Source organism: Callithrix jacchus, chromosome 1, assembly GCF_049354715.1.
Source record: "Callithrix jacchus isolate 240 chromosome 1, calJac240_pri, whole genome shotgun sequence".
In the NCBI taxonomy this organism is placed as follows: domain Eukaryota; kingdom Metazoa; phylum Chordata; class Mammalia; order Primates; family Cebidae; genus Callithrix; species Callithrix jacchus.
Genome location: NC_133502.1, coordinates 127,573,737 through 127,594,924, shown reverse-complemented (window position 1 = coordinate 127,594,924; position 21,188 = coordinate 127,573,737). Strand labels below are relative to the sequence as shown.

Here is a 21,188-nt window from a genome sequence, read left to right as displayed (position 1 = left end):
ACTACAACTACCAAATACTTTTCTTTCAAAGATTTTATACTAATGTTTTTCATTTTGAGGAACAATGTTGAATAAGCTGATATGCCATTCAATACATTCCTGAACGTTACTGCTATATAAGGTTAGATTATAACCTCCTAACACGCAGCCAAGATACTTGGTAAATTACGTTATATTAAACCTTGCACAAGGTAACATCTTATTAGGCAAGGAAAAAAACTATTTTTTAATGAGTAGAAAAATTACAGATGGAAACTTGAAATACACAGAATAGCATGATACATAGTTCAAGCCTCCTGTCAATACTCATGTTATATTTACATTTTACTCTAGTGACTGTATTTTTATTTACCTAGATTTAAGAGTGGCTTCTGCTGACATGCTGGAGTCTGTAGAAGTAGTAAAGCTATTCCAATTATGGCCAGTTCAACAGGAAAATCCTAAAAGAATAGAAGGGGAAAAAGGAGTTGTTAAAGAAGTTCCCAGAACCATGGCTTATAGCATGTATCCAGGAAGAATATATTTACCCTGAAAGACTGCAAGCCCATTACACAAATTTATTTACACAGTAAGCGCGCTCTGCTAAAGAAAGAATTGGTCAATGCCACACAGTCACACATAAATTCAAAATGTTGAATTATATAGCCAAAAAGCAAGAAGATACAAACCAAGTAATTCAGAGGGAAAGCTCAAAACAGCAGATAAACAAGTCTTCTAAACAGACAATCTTTGCAACCATTGAAAGCTGCCTAAAATACTAAATTTAAAAATATTTCATTTCAGAAAAGTAGTTCAATTTCCTACTTACCTAATACAGACATGATTCATCTATGTAAATTGCATAATGAATTACACTAAACACATTTTAGTAAATCATGTTATACTAAAAGAAATATTAGTGCCAGGGATGTAGAGATTATTTTCAAATTAAAGTAATTTGTTAAGCATATTGAAATGTAGCAGAGCAATAACCACAGAAATAGGAAAGCATTAAGTTTACCAAGTATATAATCAAAATTTAAAAAAGGTATGTATATTAGGTTTTAATAAATACTAATAAAACACAAGCGACATGTTATTTGAGGTTTCTAAATAAAGAAAATCTTAATATATTATGGTACTAAAGAAGAAAGGTTCAGCTAAAATGACTTTATTCTGAACTTAAGTGCCTGCAGAGCAGAAGTACCCATGAATCATAAAGAAAGGAAAAAATAGATATATTAGAAAAAAGGGATATCTGAGTTAGAGCCACATGTCAAAGGACCACGTGCCTGAGAAAAAACAATGTAGTCTGACACAGAAGTTGTCATCTTTGAGATATTATGAAATTAACAAATACCCTCTAAAATCTCAGCTTTACCACTTGAAAAGTAAAATTAATCAACCTACAAAATCCCTCGTGTGCTTTATGGAGTTAAAAAAAAACAGCAAAAAATATAAGTTTGTGAATTTTTAAAAATGGGATATATTCCAATCTATGTCTTTTGGGACTATATATGTTCACTGTCTTGAAAGCCAATTGAGAACAAGGAAGCAGCTCTTACCTGTTTGAGGATAGTACATTCATTTGAAACCAATACACTTAAATATATACTATCACATCATTTTTTGCTATATCTCCCTCAGTTTCATTTCAATTTCTGCATGTTCATTTAAAAAAAAAAAAAAAAAAAAAGGAAAACCAACAAGATCATTTAAACCTCAGATTCACTGGATTCCAAGAGGATCAATGACAAATGAAAGCACTGCTATATAGTAATGCTATTATTGGAAAACCTTTTTCACACAAGCTATTACTGCAGGCTATAAAGTAGCTTTTTAAGAGTCCTGAAATGGAACAGAAATATTATTAAGTGGATGGAACTTAAAAGTATATATATAAACAGGAAGGATGGGACTGGCCTGTTCATATATATATGGGTGGTGTGTGTGTGTGTGTGTGTGTGAACAGGAAGGGTGAGAGGGTGAAAGGAAAAGAGATAGAGATTTAAGACCAAAATAAGGAAAAGCAAATGGTGGAAGATTAGACAACACAAATCTTAAATTGCTTACAATTTTAAGTAGTTAAAAATTTTTTGATTGATTGATTTTTAATGTACACCAAAGGATGAGACCATTTAATATTTTTTTTAACACTTTAAGTCCTGGGGTACATGTGCAGATCATGCAGGATTTTTACATAGGTATACACATGCTACGGTAGTTTGCTGCATCCATCCCCCACATCACCTACATTAGGTATTTATCCTAATGTTATCCCTCCCCAATTCCCCCACTCCCTGCTATCCCTCCCTTAGCAACCCCACCCTCCAACAGGCCCCAGTGTATGATGTTCCCCTCCCTTTGTCCATGTGTTCTCATTATTATAATATAAACTCATTGTTATCAGTGGGTTCTCACCCACTTATAAGTGAGAACATGTGGTGTTTGCTTTTCTGTTCTTGTGTCAGTTTGCTGAGAATGATGGTTTCCACCTTCGTCCATGTCCCTGCAAAGGATACGAACTCATCCTTTTTTATGACTGCATAGTATTCCATGGTGTATATGTGCCACATTTTCTTTATCCAGTCTATCATTGATGGGTATTTGGGTTGCTTCCAAGTCTTCGCTATTGTAAACATTGTTGCTGTTAACATTACGTGTGCATGTGTCTTTATAATAGAATAATTTAGAATTCTTTGGGTATATACCTAGTAACGGGATTGCTGTATAAAATGGTATTTCCATTTCTAGATCCTTGAGGAATCACCACACTGTCTTCCAAAATGGCTGAACTAATTTACACAAGCCTTGTGTCATACATCCCATTTGCACACTTCAAATCTTACAGCTACTGGTGTGGTAACTGGCTCTGCACAGGTGCAATCTAATAGTTCTCTCCTCAGGCCCCATCATGCATCTCTTGCTTCCTGCCCCAGAATAGTGCACTCTAGAAGTATAAAGAGATTAAAGCCCCATAGGCCAAAGCTGGACAAATCAGCAACAGTACCCCATAAATAAATGCTTTTCCATTAATTCTGGATCCTTCTTTCGTAAGGCTTCTCAGAAGACTGATTCTGTGGGATCAAGCAACTGACTATTCATAGCAGTAGCCTACTCGATAATGCCTGTACTGCCTCTCCCTCCTTCCATACTTCACTCCTGTTGTCCCTCTCCAAGTGCTTGCTGGGATCACCTTGGCAGACAAACGCCAATCATATAAGCCTTTGCTTTTGTGGGAACCCAGGCTCTGTTTTTGCCTTTAGGGAAACTCAGGCTAACTCAGAGCCTGAAAATAAATAAATAAAATACAATAAAACAAATAAGGAAATAAAATATGTAAAATAAGGAAATGTTTAAAAATAAAACACAAAAAATGAGTAAATGCCTTTATACTCAGCCACAGATGTTGGACAAGTCCTAGTAACAGAAAACACCTGGAATCCATAGTTTTGGTCCTCAATTCAAATGAAAATAGCACTAAACACCACCTATGTACCAGGCGTTAAGTAGATATGCTGGGTCTACAAATGCCACTGTGGACAAAACAGTCCCTTTTCTCAAGAATTTTACAGTACAGTCATGGAAAATTATCTTTAAAGAGAAAACAATGCATGAGAAGGTAGCAGAAAAAACTAAGATGGTGGCCCAACTCACACAATCCTCCAGTGCCGTATCTTTACTACGTACTTTACTACGTACTTTGTTCCTCTGGCCAGAGCTTGATCAAGCCAGAATGAACCAAACACATCATTTTTCCTACAAAATCTGAAAACTTAACCTGAGATACACAGTGAAGAAAAGTGGCTGGAATTGAGTCATCAGCTAGTAGTGTCTTAGAAACCACAAGTTTCTTTCTGACCCTTCCCAATGTTGGAATGTTTCACTCATTCTTCACTTTGAGAGCTACTCAATCTCTCTGAGTGAGCATTATTTCGGCCTCATTTTGAAGTGCAGGGTACATTTATTTGGTTTGAAATGGAAAGCATCTTAAGTTATGATTATTCAAATCAGGCTAAAAATGGCTCAACTAAGACCAAATCCACAAAAACTAAAGCAACCTAAAAAATAAATACATTTTCAACATACAGTAATACAACTCTGATATAAGCGTAGAAAGAGAACAGAGTGGGAAAAAAGTTAATATCTGAACAAAACATCCAGCTGATAAACCTAGTGATACAGAAATGTAGGTATGGTCTCAAAATACATAAGACTGCTTCATTCTACGTCATTTTATTTCTAATTATAGTACATATAGGCCCAAAGGATATGTTTGCAAATTAATTTCCCTAGGGTTAGTTTTTTTAACCTCAGGAATATTAAAATGGGGATGGGGCACAAAAAACTTCATTACACAAATATTTCAACAGTTCTAATTGTTACTTCCTTCTAAAATTGACAAAATATTGGGCAAATGAGAGACATAATTAGAACCTTTCCTCGCCAAAAATCTTTTCATTTTTCTAAATGACATTAGTATCCAGTAACTCTACATTATAATAAAGAATATTTTAAAAATTAGACTCAAGAGCCAATCTATTAAGAGATTCCCCCTGGCCAAAGTAGGACAGTTCAACATTGAATAAGGATAATATCTATGATAGACTGAAATGCATCGAGTACATTTAAATTCATGAATTCACAGTCATTCTTTTTAGAATTAGTAAATGAAGAGAAAGGGAGAAGAGTAAAGCATTTTACCCTAACTCTCCTATTTAAACTCTACCACTGGATAACAAAAGAATAGGTCGTTGTGGGTGGAGGGTGAGAGTTTCTTTTTATGGAAGTATTCCAGCTAATAAATGAAGAAGAAATGACAGGATTAGAATACCACTTTGCAACTCCTAATGAATTAATAGAACTAGGCATTGAGTATCAACAACTAATAACATCATTAAAAGAAAAACAACATACATACATTGTGCCTTTTGATGGCATAACACACCACCCCCTGCAGTCTTGGAAACAAAGAACAAAGTATCCTGAATCCAATGCTTTAGAGCTAATTACCTTGGAACAGAGAAACGCATTAAAGCAGTGTCCCCAACTTTTTTGGCACCAGGGGCCGGTTTCATGGAAGATAATTTTTCTATACACAATGGGCAAGGAATGGTTTCAGGATGAAACAGTCCCACAACAGATCATCAGGCATTATTTAGATTCTTTTTTTTTTTCTTTGAGACAGTCTCACTCTGATGCCCAGGCTAGAGTGTAGTGGCAAGATCTTGGCTCACTGCAACCTCTACCTCCCAGGTTCAAGAGATTCTCCTGCCTCAGCCTCCCTAAGTAGCTGGGATTACACACACGCACCACCAGGTCCGGCTAATTTTTGTATTTTCTAGAGATGGGGTTTCACCATGTTCGTCAGGCTGGTCTCAAACTCCTGACCTCATGATCTGCCTGCCTCAGCCTCCCAAAGTGCTGAGATTACAGGCGGTAATCCTGTAATTACATGGTGATTACCTGAGTTTACATGGTGGTGTCCCACCTAATTAGATTCTTATAAGGAGCACACAACCTACATCCCTTGCATGCACAGTTCAATAGGGTTCATGCTCCTATGAGAATTTAATGTGTTGACTGATCTTATAGGAGGTGGAGTTCAGGCAGTAATGCTGGCTCACTGGCTGCTCACCTCCTGGTGTGTGGGCCAGAAACCAACACCTCAGTGGCCCAGGCACTGGGGATTACCACATTCAAGTGCATCATATGGATGCAATCAGCAAAATCCAGAAGATAGGAAACTCTCCAACTCACACAAGCCAGGTTATTCGGTACATAAACTGCAGGGGAAAAACGTGGGGAAGGAAACGAAAGAGGATAACCTTTAATTGGAAAGACACTTAAAAGATCTAATACACACACATATATGAAAACATATTATGGTGATTAGGGAAACATTCTGAGATGATAAAACTAGAAAGAAATGTAAGGAAGTGATTACTGTAGAAGTCAAGATAGGGGAAAGAGGAGGTTATGATTAGGACTGGGCTTGTGGCGAACTCCTGTGGTGGCTAGAAATTTCTATTTCTTCATCTGTGTGATGGTTTCAAAGTTCTATGTCTTGATCTATGTGCTATTATTTCCTTTATGTGCAAAATAAATGATAAAAATCACCTGTGGGTACGAATTTTAAATGGTGATGCATGGGCCTCACTCAGACGTGCTAATTCAATATTATTAGGGATAAGGCCCCAGATATGTGCACTATGAATAAACTCTCCCTAATGATTTTCATGCACACGAGTTTGAACCATTTGACTAAAACATAAGCTTTATGAACCTTGTCTGTTTTCAACTAATTGCCATAGCAAAGTGCTTGTCATAGGCATCTGCTTAACAAATATATGCTAAGGGTGGGGGGATATACAACAAAATGGTCAGAGAATTCTACTAAAAAGGACTAAACCCTATGAAATTATAATTGCTACTCACATGAATCTACCATAAGTACCCAGGAACAATACGGGATTTACCCAGGGATATTATATTTACAGTAACAGAACTGGCAATTTATCTATAAAATATTGATCTATATCTTTCTATATAATATTTATCTATAAAACATCTATAAACATTTATATACTATCTATATTATAGCATAATTTTATCTGTCAGATATTATACCTGATATCTATTTTATATATATATCTGCTATACATAAGATAGATAACTATACAGTAGAATAGGTGTTATTTAGAGTCCCAGTATATGTAAAACCATTCTAATCATAAGACTGACGAGTGACTTATAATACTTGAGTCTTCCTGGGCTCCCATCTTCCATCAAAACCTACATTCATTCTCTCACCTGCCATTCACACTCCCTTAATTCCAATTTCCCCACCCCCATCCCCCATCCCCACCCCCATCTGCCTGCTGAAACATCTCCCTCCAATGTTAACAATAAGCTTTTATGTGCTGTATCCTGAGAATACTTTCCACCTCTTACTCTTATATCATCAGTCCATGACACATGACACTCTTGACCATGCCCTCTTATTGAGATAGTCCTTCCCTTGATTTTCATGTCATCTGTCTCAGCTGATTATATATGATCTTTCTAGACATTTTCTCAGACTCCTCTTTATCAGTAAATTCCAAATAACAACCACCCCAGAGTTCCATCACAAGCCTTGTCATCCAGTTCCATGTTTAAAATCCCCACCCCAAAATTAACGTCTACGAATGTACATCTTCAGCCCAGACCTCTAGCCTGAATTTCAAAACCATATATCCAACTCTCTAGGATCCATACATACTTCAAGCCAAGCATATCTGAAATCAAATTAATCATTTTCCCTCCAACATCAGCTACCATTTCTCAAAGCAAATGGCATCATACAGTAGCCAAAAACAGAAGCTGAGATTCTATCAACGGACTCTTCTCCTTGACTGTCTAATCAGTCATAAAGCCCTACTGATTCTATCTTCTGTGTCTCCCTTTTCCCACTTCCATTTCCCTCATTAGCCCCTTGCTATAGGCTGAACTGTGTCCTCTCAAAATGTATTTGTTGAAGCCCTAAATCCCATGTGACTGTTTTTTGAGTAAGGAAGTAACTAAGGTTAAGTTAGGTCATCAGGGTGGGGCCCTAATCCAATCTGGATAGTGTCCTCAAAGAAAAGACACCAGAGAGCTCATACGCCCCCTACTATGTGAGAAGAGCCAGCTGCAAGCCAGGACAAGTCCTCACCAGGAACAGAATCGGCTAGCACCCCATGCTTAGATGCTTCAGCATTCAGAACTGAGAAAAAAAATTATTTTATTTATGTATTTTGAAACAAAGTACTGCTGTGTTGCCCAGGCTGGAGTACAGTGGTGCAATCTTGGCACACTACAACCTCTGCCTCCCACATTTAAGCAATTCTCCTGCCTCAGCATCCCGAGTAGATTACAGGTGTGCACTACCACACCCAGCTGATTTTTTGTATTTTTAGTAGAGATGAAGTTTCACCATGTTGGTCAGGCTGGTCTCGAATTCCTGACCCCAAATGATCAGCCACCTTGGCCTCCTAAAGTGCTGGGATTACAGGTATAAGCCACTATGCCCAACCAATAAATTTTTGTTGGCTAAGCCACCCAGTCTGTGGCAGCCCTAACTGCCTAAGACATCCTCCTCACTTCCTACTGTATTAGTGGTGTGCTGCCCCAAACTCTCCTCCACCCTCCTAGGAGAAAGATCTTCCACACATAAAAAAATGAGATCTGCTGAAAGGCCTAAAACAGCATGACATTACCTAGAAGATAAAATGTAAACTCATTTGTGTGGCATGGAAGACAGGCCCAGCCCTATTTGCCACACCTTAATCCTTCAACAATATTTAACATCCTTTTGTTACTACTCTCTCATGTTTCTTTATTTGGGCACATGCTGTACTCGAGCTGGAATGCCCTTCAGGCCCTTATACCAGGCACATTCCATTCAGTCTTCACATCTCATCTCATGCCCTACCTCCTGAAACTTGTGCTCCCATTACACTTTAAACACAATCCCACAAAATCTTTTCTGTTGTACTATAATTAGTTACTGGCATGTCGGTCTCTTGAGGTCACAAAATTTACCTTTTCATCTATGTATTCCATAAAGCCTGGCATATAGTAAATATTCAATACTTGTGCTCTGCATGAATAAATGAAAAAAAGTCAGAGTGGTGATCTTTAATTGATGCTCTGAAGAGTATTTTAAGGATTTCTTTTTCTTGTAAAGGGTATTAGTAGTAATGCAGTAGCAGTATGCTTTAATGGTGTTAGATCAAAATGCCTGGATATGCAAACTGAATGAGCACATCCACCCAGTTACTGAAAACACATGAGTGATAACTGACATACTAAAATGTCTATCTGATATGGTTTGGATCTGTGGCCCCACCCAAATCCCATGTGGAACTGTAATTCCCAGTATTGGAAGTGGTGTCTAGTGGAGCTGACTGGATCACAAAGATGTTTCTCATGAATGATTTAGGGCAATCCTCCTGCTGCTATTCTTGTGATAGTGATTGAGATCCGGTTGCTTAAAAGTTTGTAGCATCTCACCTCTCCTCTCTCTCTCTCCTGCTCCAGCCATGTGAAGTACTGGGTCTCACTTCACCGTCTACCATGATTTTTAGTTTCCTGAGGCCTCCCCAGAGGCTAACCAAATGCCAGCACCATGCATGCTGTACAGCCTCCCAAACTGTAAGCCAAATTAAACCTCTTTTCTTTATAAATTACCATGTGTCAGGTATTTCTTTATAACAATGCATGAACAGTATAATATACTACTATCCTTACCTCCTTCAGGAGTTCAACACTTTTCTCTAAAAGGTGAATTAAAGATGAACATTCTCCAGTTATCTTTAAGCTGACTTCACAGACACACAGCAGCTGAAGAGTCAGTTGGATAAGCTGAGTTTTCCAGAAAGCAGGATGACGCAAAAGGCTTAAATATACTTCCTCAATAAACAGCATTGCTTCTGTTGTCTGCATCAAATCTTTTATCTGTTTAAAAAAAAGTCATTATATGATATTTAAAAATACATAAACTGAAGGATAATTTGAAGATACACAAGAAGCTTTCAACAATAAAAGTTTTTCTCTAAACTCATAAAGACTTAAAGGAGATGAAAAAAGTTACACAACTCAATCCTTCATTTTTCTAGCTTCTCTGAGTACAGACGTCTTAAAACACATTACATGACAGTGCCAATGTGTTGGGGGAAATTGAGTTTGGTTTTGAATTCTCCAAACAAACTCTCCTTTCTACAATTCCAACATAGATATTTTAACATGCTACTAAGCCCTTTATCTGCAAGATATTTGCTCAGACAGCCTTAACTGAGAGTATCACTTCCACACTTGGCAGATATAGTAAAACACCATATTCAAATGGTAGAGTGTCTTCTCAACAGGCTAATGTATTAGATAGGAAGGACTTGGGTACTCTTGAAATCCCAATTCAATTCAAACCCAGCTGTTCTGATCAAAATTCTGGAGTTGGTATTAAGGATATGGTCCTGTTCACAGACACATTGGCATTTCCCAGAGATTATAAACAATGGACCATCTGCTTCAATCAGGCGCCTTGTGTCTGTTAAATTCATCAAGAAGAAAGCCTACAGTTGACCAGCTGTACCTTTCACCAGTGGTTATCACCATAATAACCCAAATGACTATTAGTTATACACAGAGAGAAAAATTAGTTTCTAGCAAATAAGAGAAGAAAGATATTAAAAGATCAAAGAGAAGAAAAAGAAAATATTGTTATAAAAATAAACAATCTGGTATAAATTATTTTGCTCTCTTACAAACATACAGTAGGAAAGTCAAAAGGCCACAGAGAAGAGACAAAGCCTAATATTTATTTGACAAAATATTTCCTTAGGTGCATTTATGTACACATTTCTAATTTTCCAAAACAAAAAAAAATCGAAATCCAAAAGGCAACCTCAGCAAGCTAGCATTAAAGGCTCTCTAATATTTAATATTATCAAAATTCTAGACAAGAATAATTTTGAAGTAACATTCTTTGTGTACAAATATATTATTTAATAGAATAGGTAATGTGTGAGATGACAGGAGTCACAATTAAATTTAAAAAGACAATTCTACAAATATAAAATGAAAGTGCATCTGGCACAAGCAATAGAAATATGCATATCATGGGCCAGGCGCAGTGGCTCACGCCTGTAATCCCAGCACTTTGGGAGACCGAGGCAGGTGGATCATGAGGTCAAGAGATCGAGACCATCCTGGTCAACATGGTGAAACCCCATCTCTACTAAAAATACAAAAAATTAGCTGGGCATGGTGGCGTGTGCCTGTAATCCCAGCTACTCAGGAGGCTGAGGCAGGAGAATTGCCTGAACCCAGGAGGCGGAGGCTGCGATGAGCCGAGATCACACCATTGCCCTCCAGCCTGGGTAACAAGAGCAAAATTCCGTCTCAAAAAAAAAAAAAAAAGAAATATGCATTTCACTGACCATTCTTTCATCATAGGTCAACAGGGTTGCATGGTTACTTCTAAAACTTGTTTTCTAAAATTAAATGTGATTCTATCCTCGTGCTCAGTATAAATCAACAGCATTGTAGCTAGCTCTAAGAAGATCATTTCATAGTAGCATATTTGAGCACCAAAAAACTAGAAAATTCCTGGCAAAACAAAACAGGGAAAAATCCAGAAATCATTTGCAATGAGGAGACTAAGAAAGTCAAGAAAAAATAAGGAAGGGAGGGAGGTGAGGAGGGAAGAAAGGAAAAATGGGAAGGAAAGAAGGGAGAAAAACAAGACAAAATAGGATACAGGTGGGTTTTCTTAAAACCTTATTTCATTATGTTCTGAAAAGAATGGAAATGAGTAAGTAATTCAAAAAATGAAGGTCAATAAGTACTTGCTAAAAAAAAATGGTTGCCTTGCAAAATAGTGTGCTTCCTCTATCACTAAAATATTCAATTAGCCATGAGATAGTCATGTTTCAGAGAGTATAAGCAACAAGTATATTGGGTGGGGAATGGATTATATAATCTCTAAGACCGCTTTCAATCCTCCCACACTTCATTCTAATAAGCCCATTTGTTAAACTGATTAAGTATGCTTATGTCGCTAGTTCCAGTAGTTCCAAAGAATATATCCCTTTTTTCTCACATGACTGTTAGGTTAAAAAGCCAATTCCCAGAAATATTCCATAGAGCTTATTTCTAAAAGCATTTAACTTGTCAACACAGGTTTATAAGATGAAGACAAACATTTGTCAAGGAGCACAGAACAGGGTAATACAGTCGTGGTGTGAAAAAATGTACCCTAGTTCAAGACAGTCTGCCTATACATTGCTTTATTGCCCACACAAAACAAAAGCTTTGGAAAAGCCACAGGAGAATTCATTTTAATTAAATTTTCTCTGCCTTGATTACAGGAAAGCCTATTTATGAGTCACAAAAGAAAGATTTACTCTAGTCACTCCTTGCTAACACACAAACTTAAAGCAGGTCATGTGTAACCTCAAGTGATCACTTTGAAATATGTTCACAGATTCCTTCCATCGGCTAAGCAGCATGGTGCTCAGATTCCAGGCAAATAGCAAACCTAGACGATGGGAAGAGACAGACTGATAAATGAATCACTACACTAAAACCACAACACCTGAGCAACTGGATTTTTTTCATATGCAGTTACAGACACAATTACTTAAATTTCTCTTTCCCCTGAACTCTGTGTTTTATCCATACCTATGTTAATCACCTTTCATCTTTCTACTTTGACTTCTAAGAATATATATACAGTACTTGTCCTAACTCATTTACTACATGTGTGCTTCTCAAGAGGAGTATCCCTCTTGAGAAGGACACATATGAGAGCTGCTGCATATGTTGTAAGGGTACATGTGGAAACCGGAATCTAGCTGGTACTCATCAGCTGGCCAGGCTTTGCATTCTCAGAGCTGTTTATGCCCTGAGACACATCTTTATTTTCAATTTGCACACAGGTCTTTTTTTTTTCCTTGTTTCTGTCTCAATGTCTACAGAAAAGAAACTCAACTCAAAATCTTTTACCTGAGAAGGAAAGTTTTCATGCCTGCTAATCCCAAAATGGATTATGTTGATTTATAATTTTTATTAATTAACATAGAACATAATATATTCATGTTAAATCTGTATTTTGTTTCTTTCATCTTCCCCAAAAAGATTTGAAGCATTTCTAGAATAAGGATCATGTCTGAGTTTGCCAAATCACATATATTCTAGAACTACTTTATCTATGATGATAACAACATTTAACTGATGCTGATGCTAGATTTGTGGAAGAGAACAAAGACCTTACCTGCAAACATGGAACCATGTCACAACAAAGTTGAAGTATCTGCTGTTCCAGTATTGACGGTTGTTCTTTGTCACAAAGAACCCGGGGTTGAAGTAAGACTTTCAGCAGGGTTAGTCGAAGTTTAGCATATTCTTGTAACTGAGATGGTTCACAATACAGATACCACAGAAATGGTGCCATTATTTGAATGCATGAAATTTCTGACCTGTAAGACATGAAATACATTAGCCAGTCATTGACTTAAACACACTATCAAGCAGACAAGTGACAAATAACAACTAATAGTTCATGACGTAACAAACTACCATATCATCAAGTGTAAGTTCTTTTTAAGATTCTTCTATTCCACTATGACCTGCCTACATCAATGCCAAAAAGTTCTTTGTACACTGAGGAACAATTATTCAACACCTGGAGACTATAAGCTACATGCCCAAGATGAAGAGCTATTTGCACAATGAATTACAACTACATCTCCAAAATCAGTGTTTACTGACCATAAGAATTATCTGGTCTGGGTGAAGTGGCTCATGCCTGTAATCCTAGCACTCTGGGAGGCCAAGATGGGCAGATCATAAGGTCGGGAGATCAAGACCATCCTGGCAAACATGGTGAAACCTTGTCTCTATTAAAAATACAAAAATCAGCTGGCCATGGTGAGTCCCAGCTCCTCAGGAGGCTGAGGCAGGAGAATCACTTGAACCCAGGAAGTGGAGGTTGCAGCGAGCCGAGATCACACCACTGTACTCCAGCCTCAAGACAGAACAAGACTCCGTCTTTAAAAGAAAAAAAATCACCTGACAACCTTTCTAGAATTACAGATGTCAGGATCACCTCTCCAGGATTATGATACAAACATGAGTTGTTGGATAAACTCTACAGGTGAGGAGCTACGTAAAACAAACCCAGACAAACATCCCAAGATGATTATGATGACACTTAACATTTTAACCCTTACAGTGTTCAAGTTACTGCATTTTATGTCTTTAAATCCATTGAGTCCTCACCACAACCCTATGAAATAAAAAACAGTATTATTCCCACAACACAAAGAAATTGAAGGAGAGAGGGGTGAAGTAATTTGCCAAGGTCTTCTTAAGCTCTTAAGCATTTCCCACCCTACAAACCTTTTGTACCTATTTATATTTTATTATATCCTGAAAACACTTAGTCCAAAGTCACTAAAATACCAGAATGATCATGAAAAATGAAAATATGGTCATGTCATTAGCCAGCCTAAACAGTATCTAGCCCAATTCACACACACTCTCCATCATGTGGCCTCTGTTTATCTTTCCATCTTCACTTCTTATTCTTCATTCACCACTAAACCACACTCAACTCTGTTCAGGTCTTTAACCAAGCCATCTATCTGGACTTTCTTCTCACTTGCCATTCCCTCTACGTGTAATATTCTCCCCTTCTACACTTCCTGTTGCTTTCCCTCCCTAGTTTCTATCGTCTTTCCGTTATCTGCTACAAAATTACTTTCTCGGGTCCTTCCTTGACACTTCACCCTGATCAGATAACATGAGATGTGCTTTTATGGTACAATGCTTTATTGTCATTACTTTTTTTTCTTTTTTTTTTGAGATGAAGTTTCATTCTTGTCACCCATGCTGGAGAGTGCAATGGTGTATTCTCAGCTTACAGCAACCTCTGCCTTCTGGGTTTAAGTGATTCTCTAGCCTTGCCTCCTGAGTAGCTGGGATTACAGGCATGCACTACCATGCCCAGCTATTTTTTTTTTTTATTTATTATACTTTAAGTTCTGGGGTACATGTGCAGACCATAAAGGTTTGTTACATAGGTATACATGTGCCACGGTGGTGGTTTGCTACATCCATTGCCCCGTCATCTACATCAGGCATTTCTCCTAGGGTCTTGCTGAATTGCCCAGGCTGGAGTACAATGGGTATTCACAGACACAATAATAGTGCACTGCAGCTTTGAATTCCTGGGCTCATGTAATCCTCCTGCCTCAGTCTCCCAAGTAGCTGACACTACAGGCTGTTATTATTACATATTTGATACCTATATCCCCTGCCAGACTATACACCAAGTAAGGCCATAGATTTCTGTTTACTGCTATTATCACCAATAACTGTATATACTAGGCCTTCAAAGAGATGCTTATTTAATTACTTCAGTTATACTAAGTTACAGAGTAGTTTTATGATTAGCATGCAATTAAATATCATGGTTTTATTTTGTAATGTTTTTCACATTTATTATATGTAAGGAATGATTAGATAAGATACAAAGATGAAATAAGAATTATCTATCCTCAAGAAGCACATGGTCTAACAGAGACAATCAGTTGTGATCCTCAACTAGAAGACAGAAAGTAAAAACTGACAAAAGAATGGTATAAAGTGCAATTACTTCATGGAAGAAATGGTATTTAAATTATACTTGACTGTTAGCATTTTTAAGTGGGAGCTAAACCCTGGGTCACACAGACATAACAATCATAACAACAAACACTGGGGAACTCCAGAGGTGGGAAGGAAGGGGGACAAGGGCTGAAAATTGTCCTATGAGGTATTTTGTTCACTACTGGGTGACAGGATCAATAAAAGACCAAACCGCAGCACTACACAATATGCCCTTCAAACAGACCTGCACACGTACCCCTGAAACTAAAATAGAAAATTAAAAAGAATTTTTTAAATTGGAATAAAATAAATCATGGTTGATGACATAATCTTAAAATACCGTATGTTTCATAGCAATGTGATTTCAAAATGCCATTAACATTAATAAAAATGTGAAAGTTACCAAGCCAATTAAATCTTATTCGTTCATTCATTTATTCACTTGGTAAAACTTACTGCCCACCCAGTATACCAGTCACTCATCTACATGCTGGAAACAAAGCAAGAAATAAAAATAGAGAAATTCCTGCTCTTGCAGAGCTCACAGTCTGAAGAAATTTTTTTTTTATCATAAGCTCGAATACTTATACAATCTATAAAAATCAATAGAACTTTTGAGTTCTTAATTCTTACTGAAACATACATCTTTATCACACCTTCTACTTTAGAAAACTAAAAAAAGATAGGTGAAAGAATCAGATTATGTATGTATGAAATACGAAGTCAAAGTTTCCAGAAAAGAAATTTAAGAAACTTCCTTCTCCATCTCTCTTTAATAATGTATTCCCCAAAGAATAAATACTACCCAGGTGTCAACAGCATCCATGAACAGCTTATCGGTTTTTTTCTACTTTGAGATGCTGAAGGTGAAATGTAAGGTTCAGATAAAGAAATACATTTCCAAGATGCCATTATGATTTGACATCAGGAGCAAAGTTGAACTTCCTTAAGGACAATATACTATTTAAAAATCCCCTTTGCTTAATCTGTTCTGATTTTAGATTCTGCATTTCCTATGTGGTATGTGATGATCACTTCAGTAAGTATGAAAATTACCAGGGGCTTAGGAAAAAAGGAATATTAAAAATAAAACAGACAATCTGAAATCCCAAAGTGATTTAAAATGTTAAAAAAATGTAACCAATTGTTTATGTACCTACACACAAGTCTTTACATTAAGTTCATCATCTTATGATGATGATCTTATGATCATTATCTTATGATGAACTTAATGTTGCTCTCCTCAGTTCTCTCATCTGAAAAATTAGATCAAATAATCTTAAAGTATCCAGGCCTAAAATCTATGATACTATCAATTTGCACAATTCTCAAATTCTCGGTTCCTGAAAGGTTAAAGTGAAGTCTTAACATCACAGGCCTTCAATAAATGAATGCAGAACATAATTATAACATAATAACTAAATACTGGGTGCAGAGGTATATGCCTGTAGTCCCAGCTACTCAGGAGGCTCAGATAGGAGGTTCACTTGAGCCCAGGAGCTCATGTCCGGCCTGGGCAACATAGCAGACTCCAATCTCTTAAAAATAATAATTGTAATATCCCCCAAAAAATCTAGCATGAAGACACACTGTCATTATAGGACATATACATAGTATTACAAATGAACATAAATAACTAGCTATCCTAACAACATTTTGCTTTCTCCCCATAGTTGTGAATCACTACTCATATGCTTAACAACCTGCCTTCTCCATTACTTTTTCTTTTTTTTTGAGACGGAGTTTCGCTCTTGTTACCCAGACTAGAGTGCAATGGCACAATCTCGGCTCACCGCAACCTCCGCCTTCTGGATTCAAACAATTCTGCCTCAGCCTCCCGAGTAGCTGGGACTACAGGCATGCACCACCATGCCCAGCTAATTTTTTTGTATTTTTAGTAGAGACGGGGTTTCACCTTGTTGACCAGTATGGTCTCGATCTCTGGACCTCGTGATCCACTCGCCGCAGCCTCCCAAAGTGCTGGGATTATAGGCATGAGCCACCGCGCCCGGCATACTTTTTTTTCTTTTTTTTTTTTTTTTAAAGACAAGGTCTTGCTCTGTCACCCAGGTTGAACTGTAGTGGTACAATCTCTGCTCACTGCAACCTCAGCCTCCTGGGCTCAAGTATTTCTCAAGCCTCAGCACCCTGAGTAGCTCTATTACCTTCCAAACAACAGTCTGAGTTAACTGGCCCTAAAATTATATCTTAGGAAACTAAGTCTGCAGCCAGAATTATTAATTTCATACTGCAAGGAATAATCCCATAGTGCAAAAGTAGAAATGAGAATACTGAAATTATTCTTTGCAATTAAATACAAAATAATTTAGAATTTCAGATGGCTCCAGATAGCATATGCTAACACCTAAGAACTTAAGGAAAAGAAATGAGTCAATAAAAGATTATCAATCAGTAAACCAGTCAATTAATAATATTTTTTCATCATGATATCTGGACAAGTTAGAATAACTACTTCTAAGTCACAGTTATAACACACCTTTGAGATAAAAGTAGACAACAGTACATTTATTATTTACTAAGTAAGGCATTGGAAAAGTAATGCATTCTTAAGAACTAACCTATAAATGAGCTCAATAATGAAAGTGGCATGGCAGCAGCACATCTTTTATAAAGCATTTCAATTTATTTAGCAACAGAGAGAAATTTCATTAAACAAATGTGTTTATAAATTTCTTTGGATTTTTTGTTAGTTTCTGACAGAGTTGAACAAAGTCTTAGTAAATATTAATGCCTTGCCTTTGAAAATGCAATCCTACATGAGGGAACACAGGATGATGTTCATTTTGAGCTACTCATTCAACTGTTACATAAATTTTTCTCACTCGCAGCCAATTACAAGGTGCTATGGATTGAATATTTATGTCCCCCCAAATTCATATTTTGAAATCTCAACCCAAAAGATATTAGGAAGTGACATCTTTGGGAGATTATTAGATTATGAAAATAGAGCCCTGATGAATGAGATTAGTGACCCTATAAAAGAGGTCTAAGAGAAGTCTCTTGCCTCTTCCACCACGTGAGGATAGACAGAAAAAAATGGCCCTCTGAGGACCAGAAAGTAGGCCCTCACCAGACTCCAAATCTGCCAATACCGTGATCTTGGACTTCTCAGCCTCCAAAACTGTGAGAAATAAATTCCTGTTATTTATAAGCCACCCAGTCTATGGTATTTTGTTACAGCAGCCCAAACTGATTAAAACACAAAGTCTGCTATATCTCTTTAAAACTTCCAGTGGCAGTACATCCAACCTAGAAATTCTGTGTGAAATTGAAGCTATGGACTTAGAAAAGAGTGTTCTAAGAAACTGTATCTATAGGATACTATAAAACCTTCAAAAGCAAGAAAGTATCTGGTGTGGTGAATGTAACTCAGGCATTCCCCAGAATAATGGTATCTTCATCATGACTTTGTGTGATGGTACTTAGTATGTAGTGATGTTACATATTGTAAGGTACTCTACAAACCACTACCTGAGCCTTTCTAATTCAGGGCCCTCTTTTAAAGAAATTCAACATTTATAAAGAACCTAGAAATGTGCCAGGCATTATTAACACGAAGAATAATGAAACACAGTCCCTGCCCTCAAGGTTTCACCATCAATAGAGGAGAGTAATTATGAGAATGTTATAAGAATAATGACGTTAGAAATCACACCTGCAAGATATTACGCAACCATGCAAAAGAGACTCCTAATACAGCTTGTAGTAAGAAAAGACCCTAGTGCAAAAAAATGCCTAAATAGAGATTTCAAATAAAGAAATTTATCAGGAAGAGAGTGGGGTAAGATTCAAGAGAGTACAGTAGATACCAGTAAGCAAAAACATGGAGAGAAGGAAACAGCACTGCTTCCTGTGTGGAACACAAGGCAAGTCAGTGTATTGCTAAATCATCAACTGTGGGATGAAGATAACAAAAGATAAAGCTGGTGAGACAGATTAGAACTACATCATATACTAAGCTACTATGACATATTAGATTTTATCCTGCAGTCCGGGGAATTTCAAATTATTTCAGAAACCAAACCTTTTTGTTTTTCCATAGAAAGCTTCCATAAGCTATCAACAAGTAAGTGCTATGAAAACAGATGAAAGGGTAGGCACATCCTCCAAGCTTAGCCCACGCAATGCAAGTGCAGTTTGAAAACCACAGCCACAGAGACTTAAGTACGGGAGTGATCTAGTAAGATCTGCTCTCTTGATATATCTTTCTGAGGGATATTAGAGAATGGATTTGAGCAGGACAAGAATGCAGGCAAAGATACCAATTAGGAACAGGTGGCAGGAACCACAGCAAGAGATTATGAGGCCCTGAACCAGTGCCATGGCAGTAAGGATAGAAGAAAGGGGAGTAGCTTTGAGGATCATCAGAAGGCCTTGGTGAAAGTATGCTAACTGCACATATAGTGGCTACTTGATCCCACTTGGCAGTAGTATTTTACCCAATTGGTAGGTTTCTAATGGAGAGACTAACTCATCAGCCAATTTCAAGGGGGAAGAACCTATCTCCTACATGTATTGTGTAGTGGCTTACTGAATTTTTCTAGCCAACTTCCCTAACCGCTTACCGATGCTTCAAGTCTTTAATAACAGCTTTTCTCTTTCCAATATTTAAACAATGAATAAATCTGGCAGATTTTTTTCTTTTACTCTTAAATAGAAAACTATAACCTGCTCTAGGACATTTCTTCAAGAGAAAACATTATAATCCAAAGAAGCTAAAAAAAAAAAAAAACTAGCTCTGAAATTAGCATATACCATTCTGTCTTCCTCCCTTGTTTTATTTTGCATTACCTTTCAGAGCACTGCTGGAAGAAAGCTGTCAGCTGCTGCAAAAATACCGGCCAGCAATCAGGTCTGTGTTCAAGCACAGTGATCAAAGGCTGAGGATGATTTCTGAAAAACATAGAAAGTCACATGGGAAGCTGTCATTTCAGGACCACACATTTTCAATATCTGAATATAGCAGCAAAGAAGCCAACACCATCTAGAGACTTTTTTCAGGATCCATTATTGTCACAAAATAATCACTTACTCCATTTGTTGCAGAGTTGGTTCATCAGAACTGATATTTCTAACATTTTTGCAGAAAACAAAATGGACTCAGGAGTCTCAAGAGATCCAAATTTGGGAATAGACTCTGTCATTTAACCGCTCTGTGACATTGGCCAAGCTCCCAAATCCAGTAGCTCTATCATATCCATCCCCTTGATCCTTTATTCCTAGAGGTCACAGGCCACCTCCACCTCCTGCTATTGCTGCTCTCTTTCCAAGCCTGGAAAGTTCCATTTCCTCCAACACTACCCCAACCCATAAGCACTGTCTCTCCCTGTTTCCACATACTCCATTATTCTCATTGTATAATTCTGTGTTTCCCAGCATATTTATGAAGAGAAAAAGGAAATATTCCTTCCATCTTAACAACAAACTATCCAAACTGAACATGCATAAAATTTCTATTGAATGCAGATGAATCCTTTTATTTGAGCTACTTCCATTAAGATACCTAAAGAGACTATATAAAACACAAAATCTGAAATTTGAAGGATTCTCAAAGAATGGGGTTTAACCCCCCACAAAAAAAAGCACAACCATGAGTTATTTTAAATAGTTCAAAAAGTAATTGTAAACTGATCAACTTTTTAAACTATTAAGTACCATACAATTCTTAGTTATTATGTGGCTTTTTCCTCCAAGAAAATATTTAAATAAAATTTAAGGCTAGGCACGGAGGCTCATGCCTGTAATCCCAGCACTTTGGGAGCCAAGGCGGGCGATTCACCTGAGGTCAGGAGTTCAAGAGCAGTCTGATCAACATGGAGAAACCCCATCTCTACTAAAAACACAAAATTATCCAGACATGGTGGCGCATGCCTGTAATCCCAGCTACTCAGGAAGCTGAGGAAGGAGAATCACATGAACCCAGGAGGGGGCAGTTGTAGTGAGCCAAGATTGTGCCATTGCACTCCAGCCTGGGCAACAAGAGCAAAACTCTTATCGCAAAAAAATATATATTT

General features: G+C 37.3%; 1 protein-coding gene across 10 annotated transcripts in view; it reads right to left on the bottom strand.

The window, feature by feature from the left end:
* Positions 1-21,188, bottom strand: part of FOCAD (focadhesin) — a 302,205-nt gene that overhangs the window by 211,259 nt on the left and 69,758 nt on the right. For all 10 annotated transcript variants that reach the window (XR_013534562.1, XR_013534576.1, XM_078370173.1 and 7 more), the window contains 4 exons: positions 19,966-20,067; positions 12,776-12,980; positions 9,253-9,459; positions 353-440 (listed from right to left, as the gene is read on the bottom strand). Coding sequence is in view for 8 of the 10 variants with exons in the window: in XM_078370173.1 (XP_078226299.1) it covers positions 353-440; positions 9,253-9,459; positions 12,776-12,980; positions 19,966-20,067 (602 nt within the window). In the remaining 2 variants the exon portion in view is untranslated. The remainder of the gene's footprint in view (positions 1-352; positions 441-9,252; positions 9,460-12,775; positions 12,981-19,965; positions 20,068-21,188) is intronic.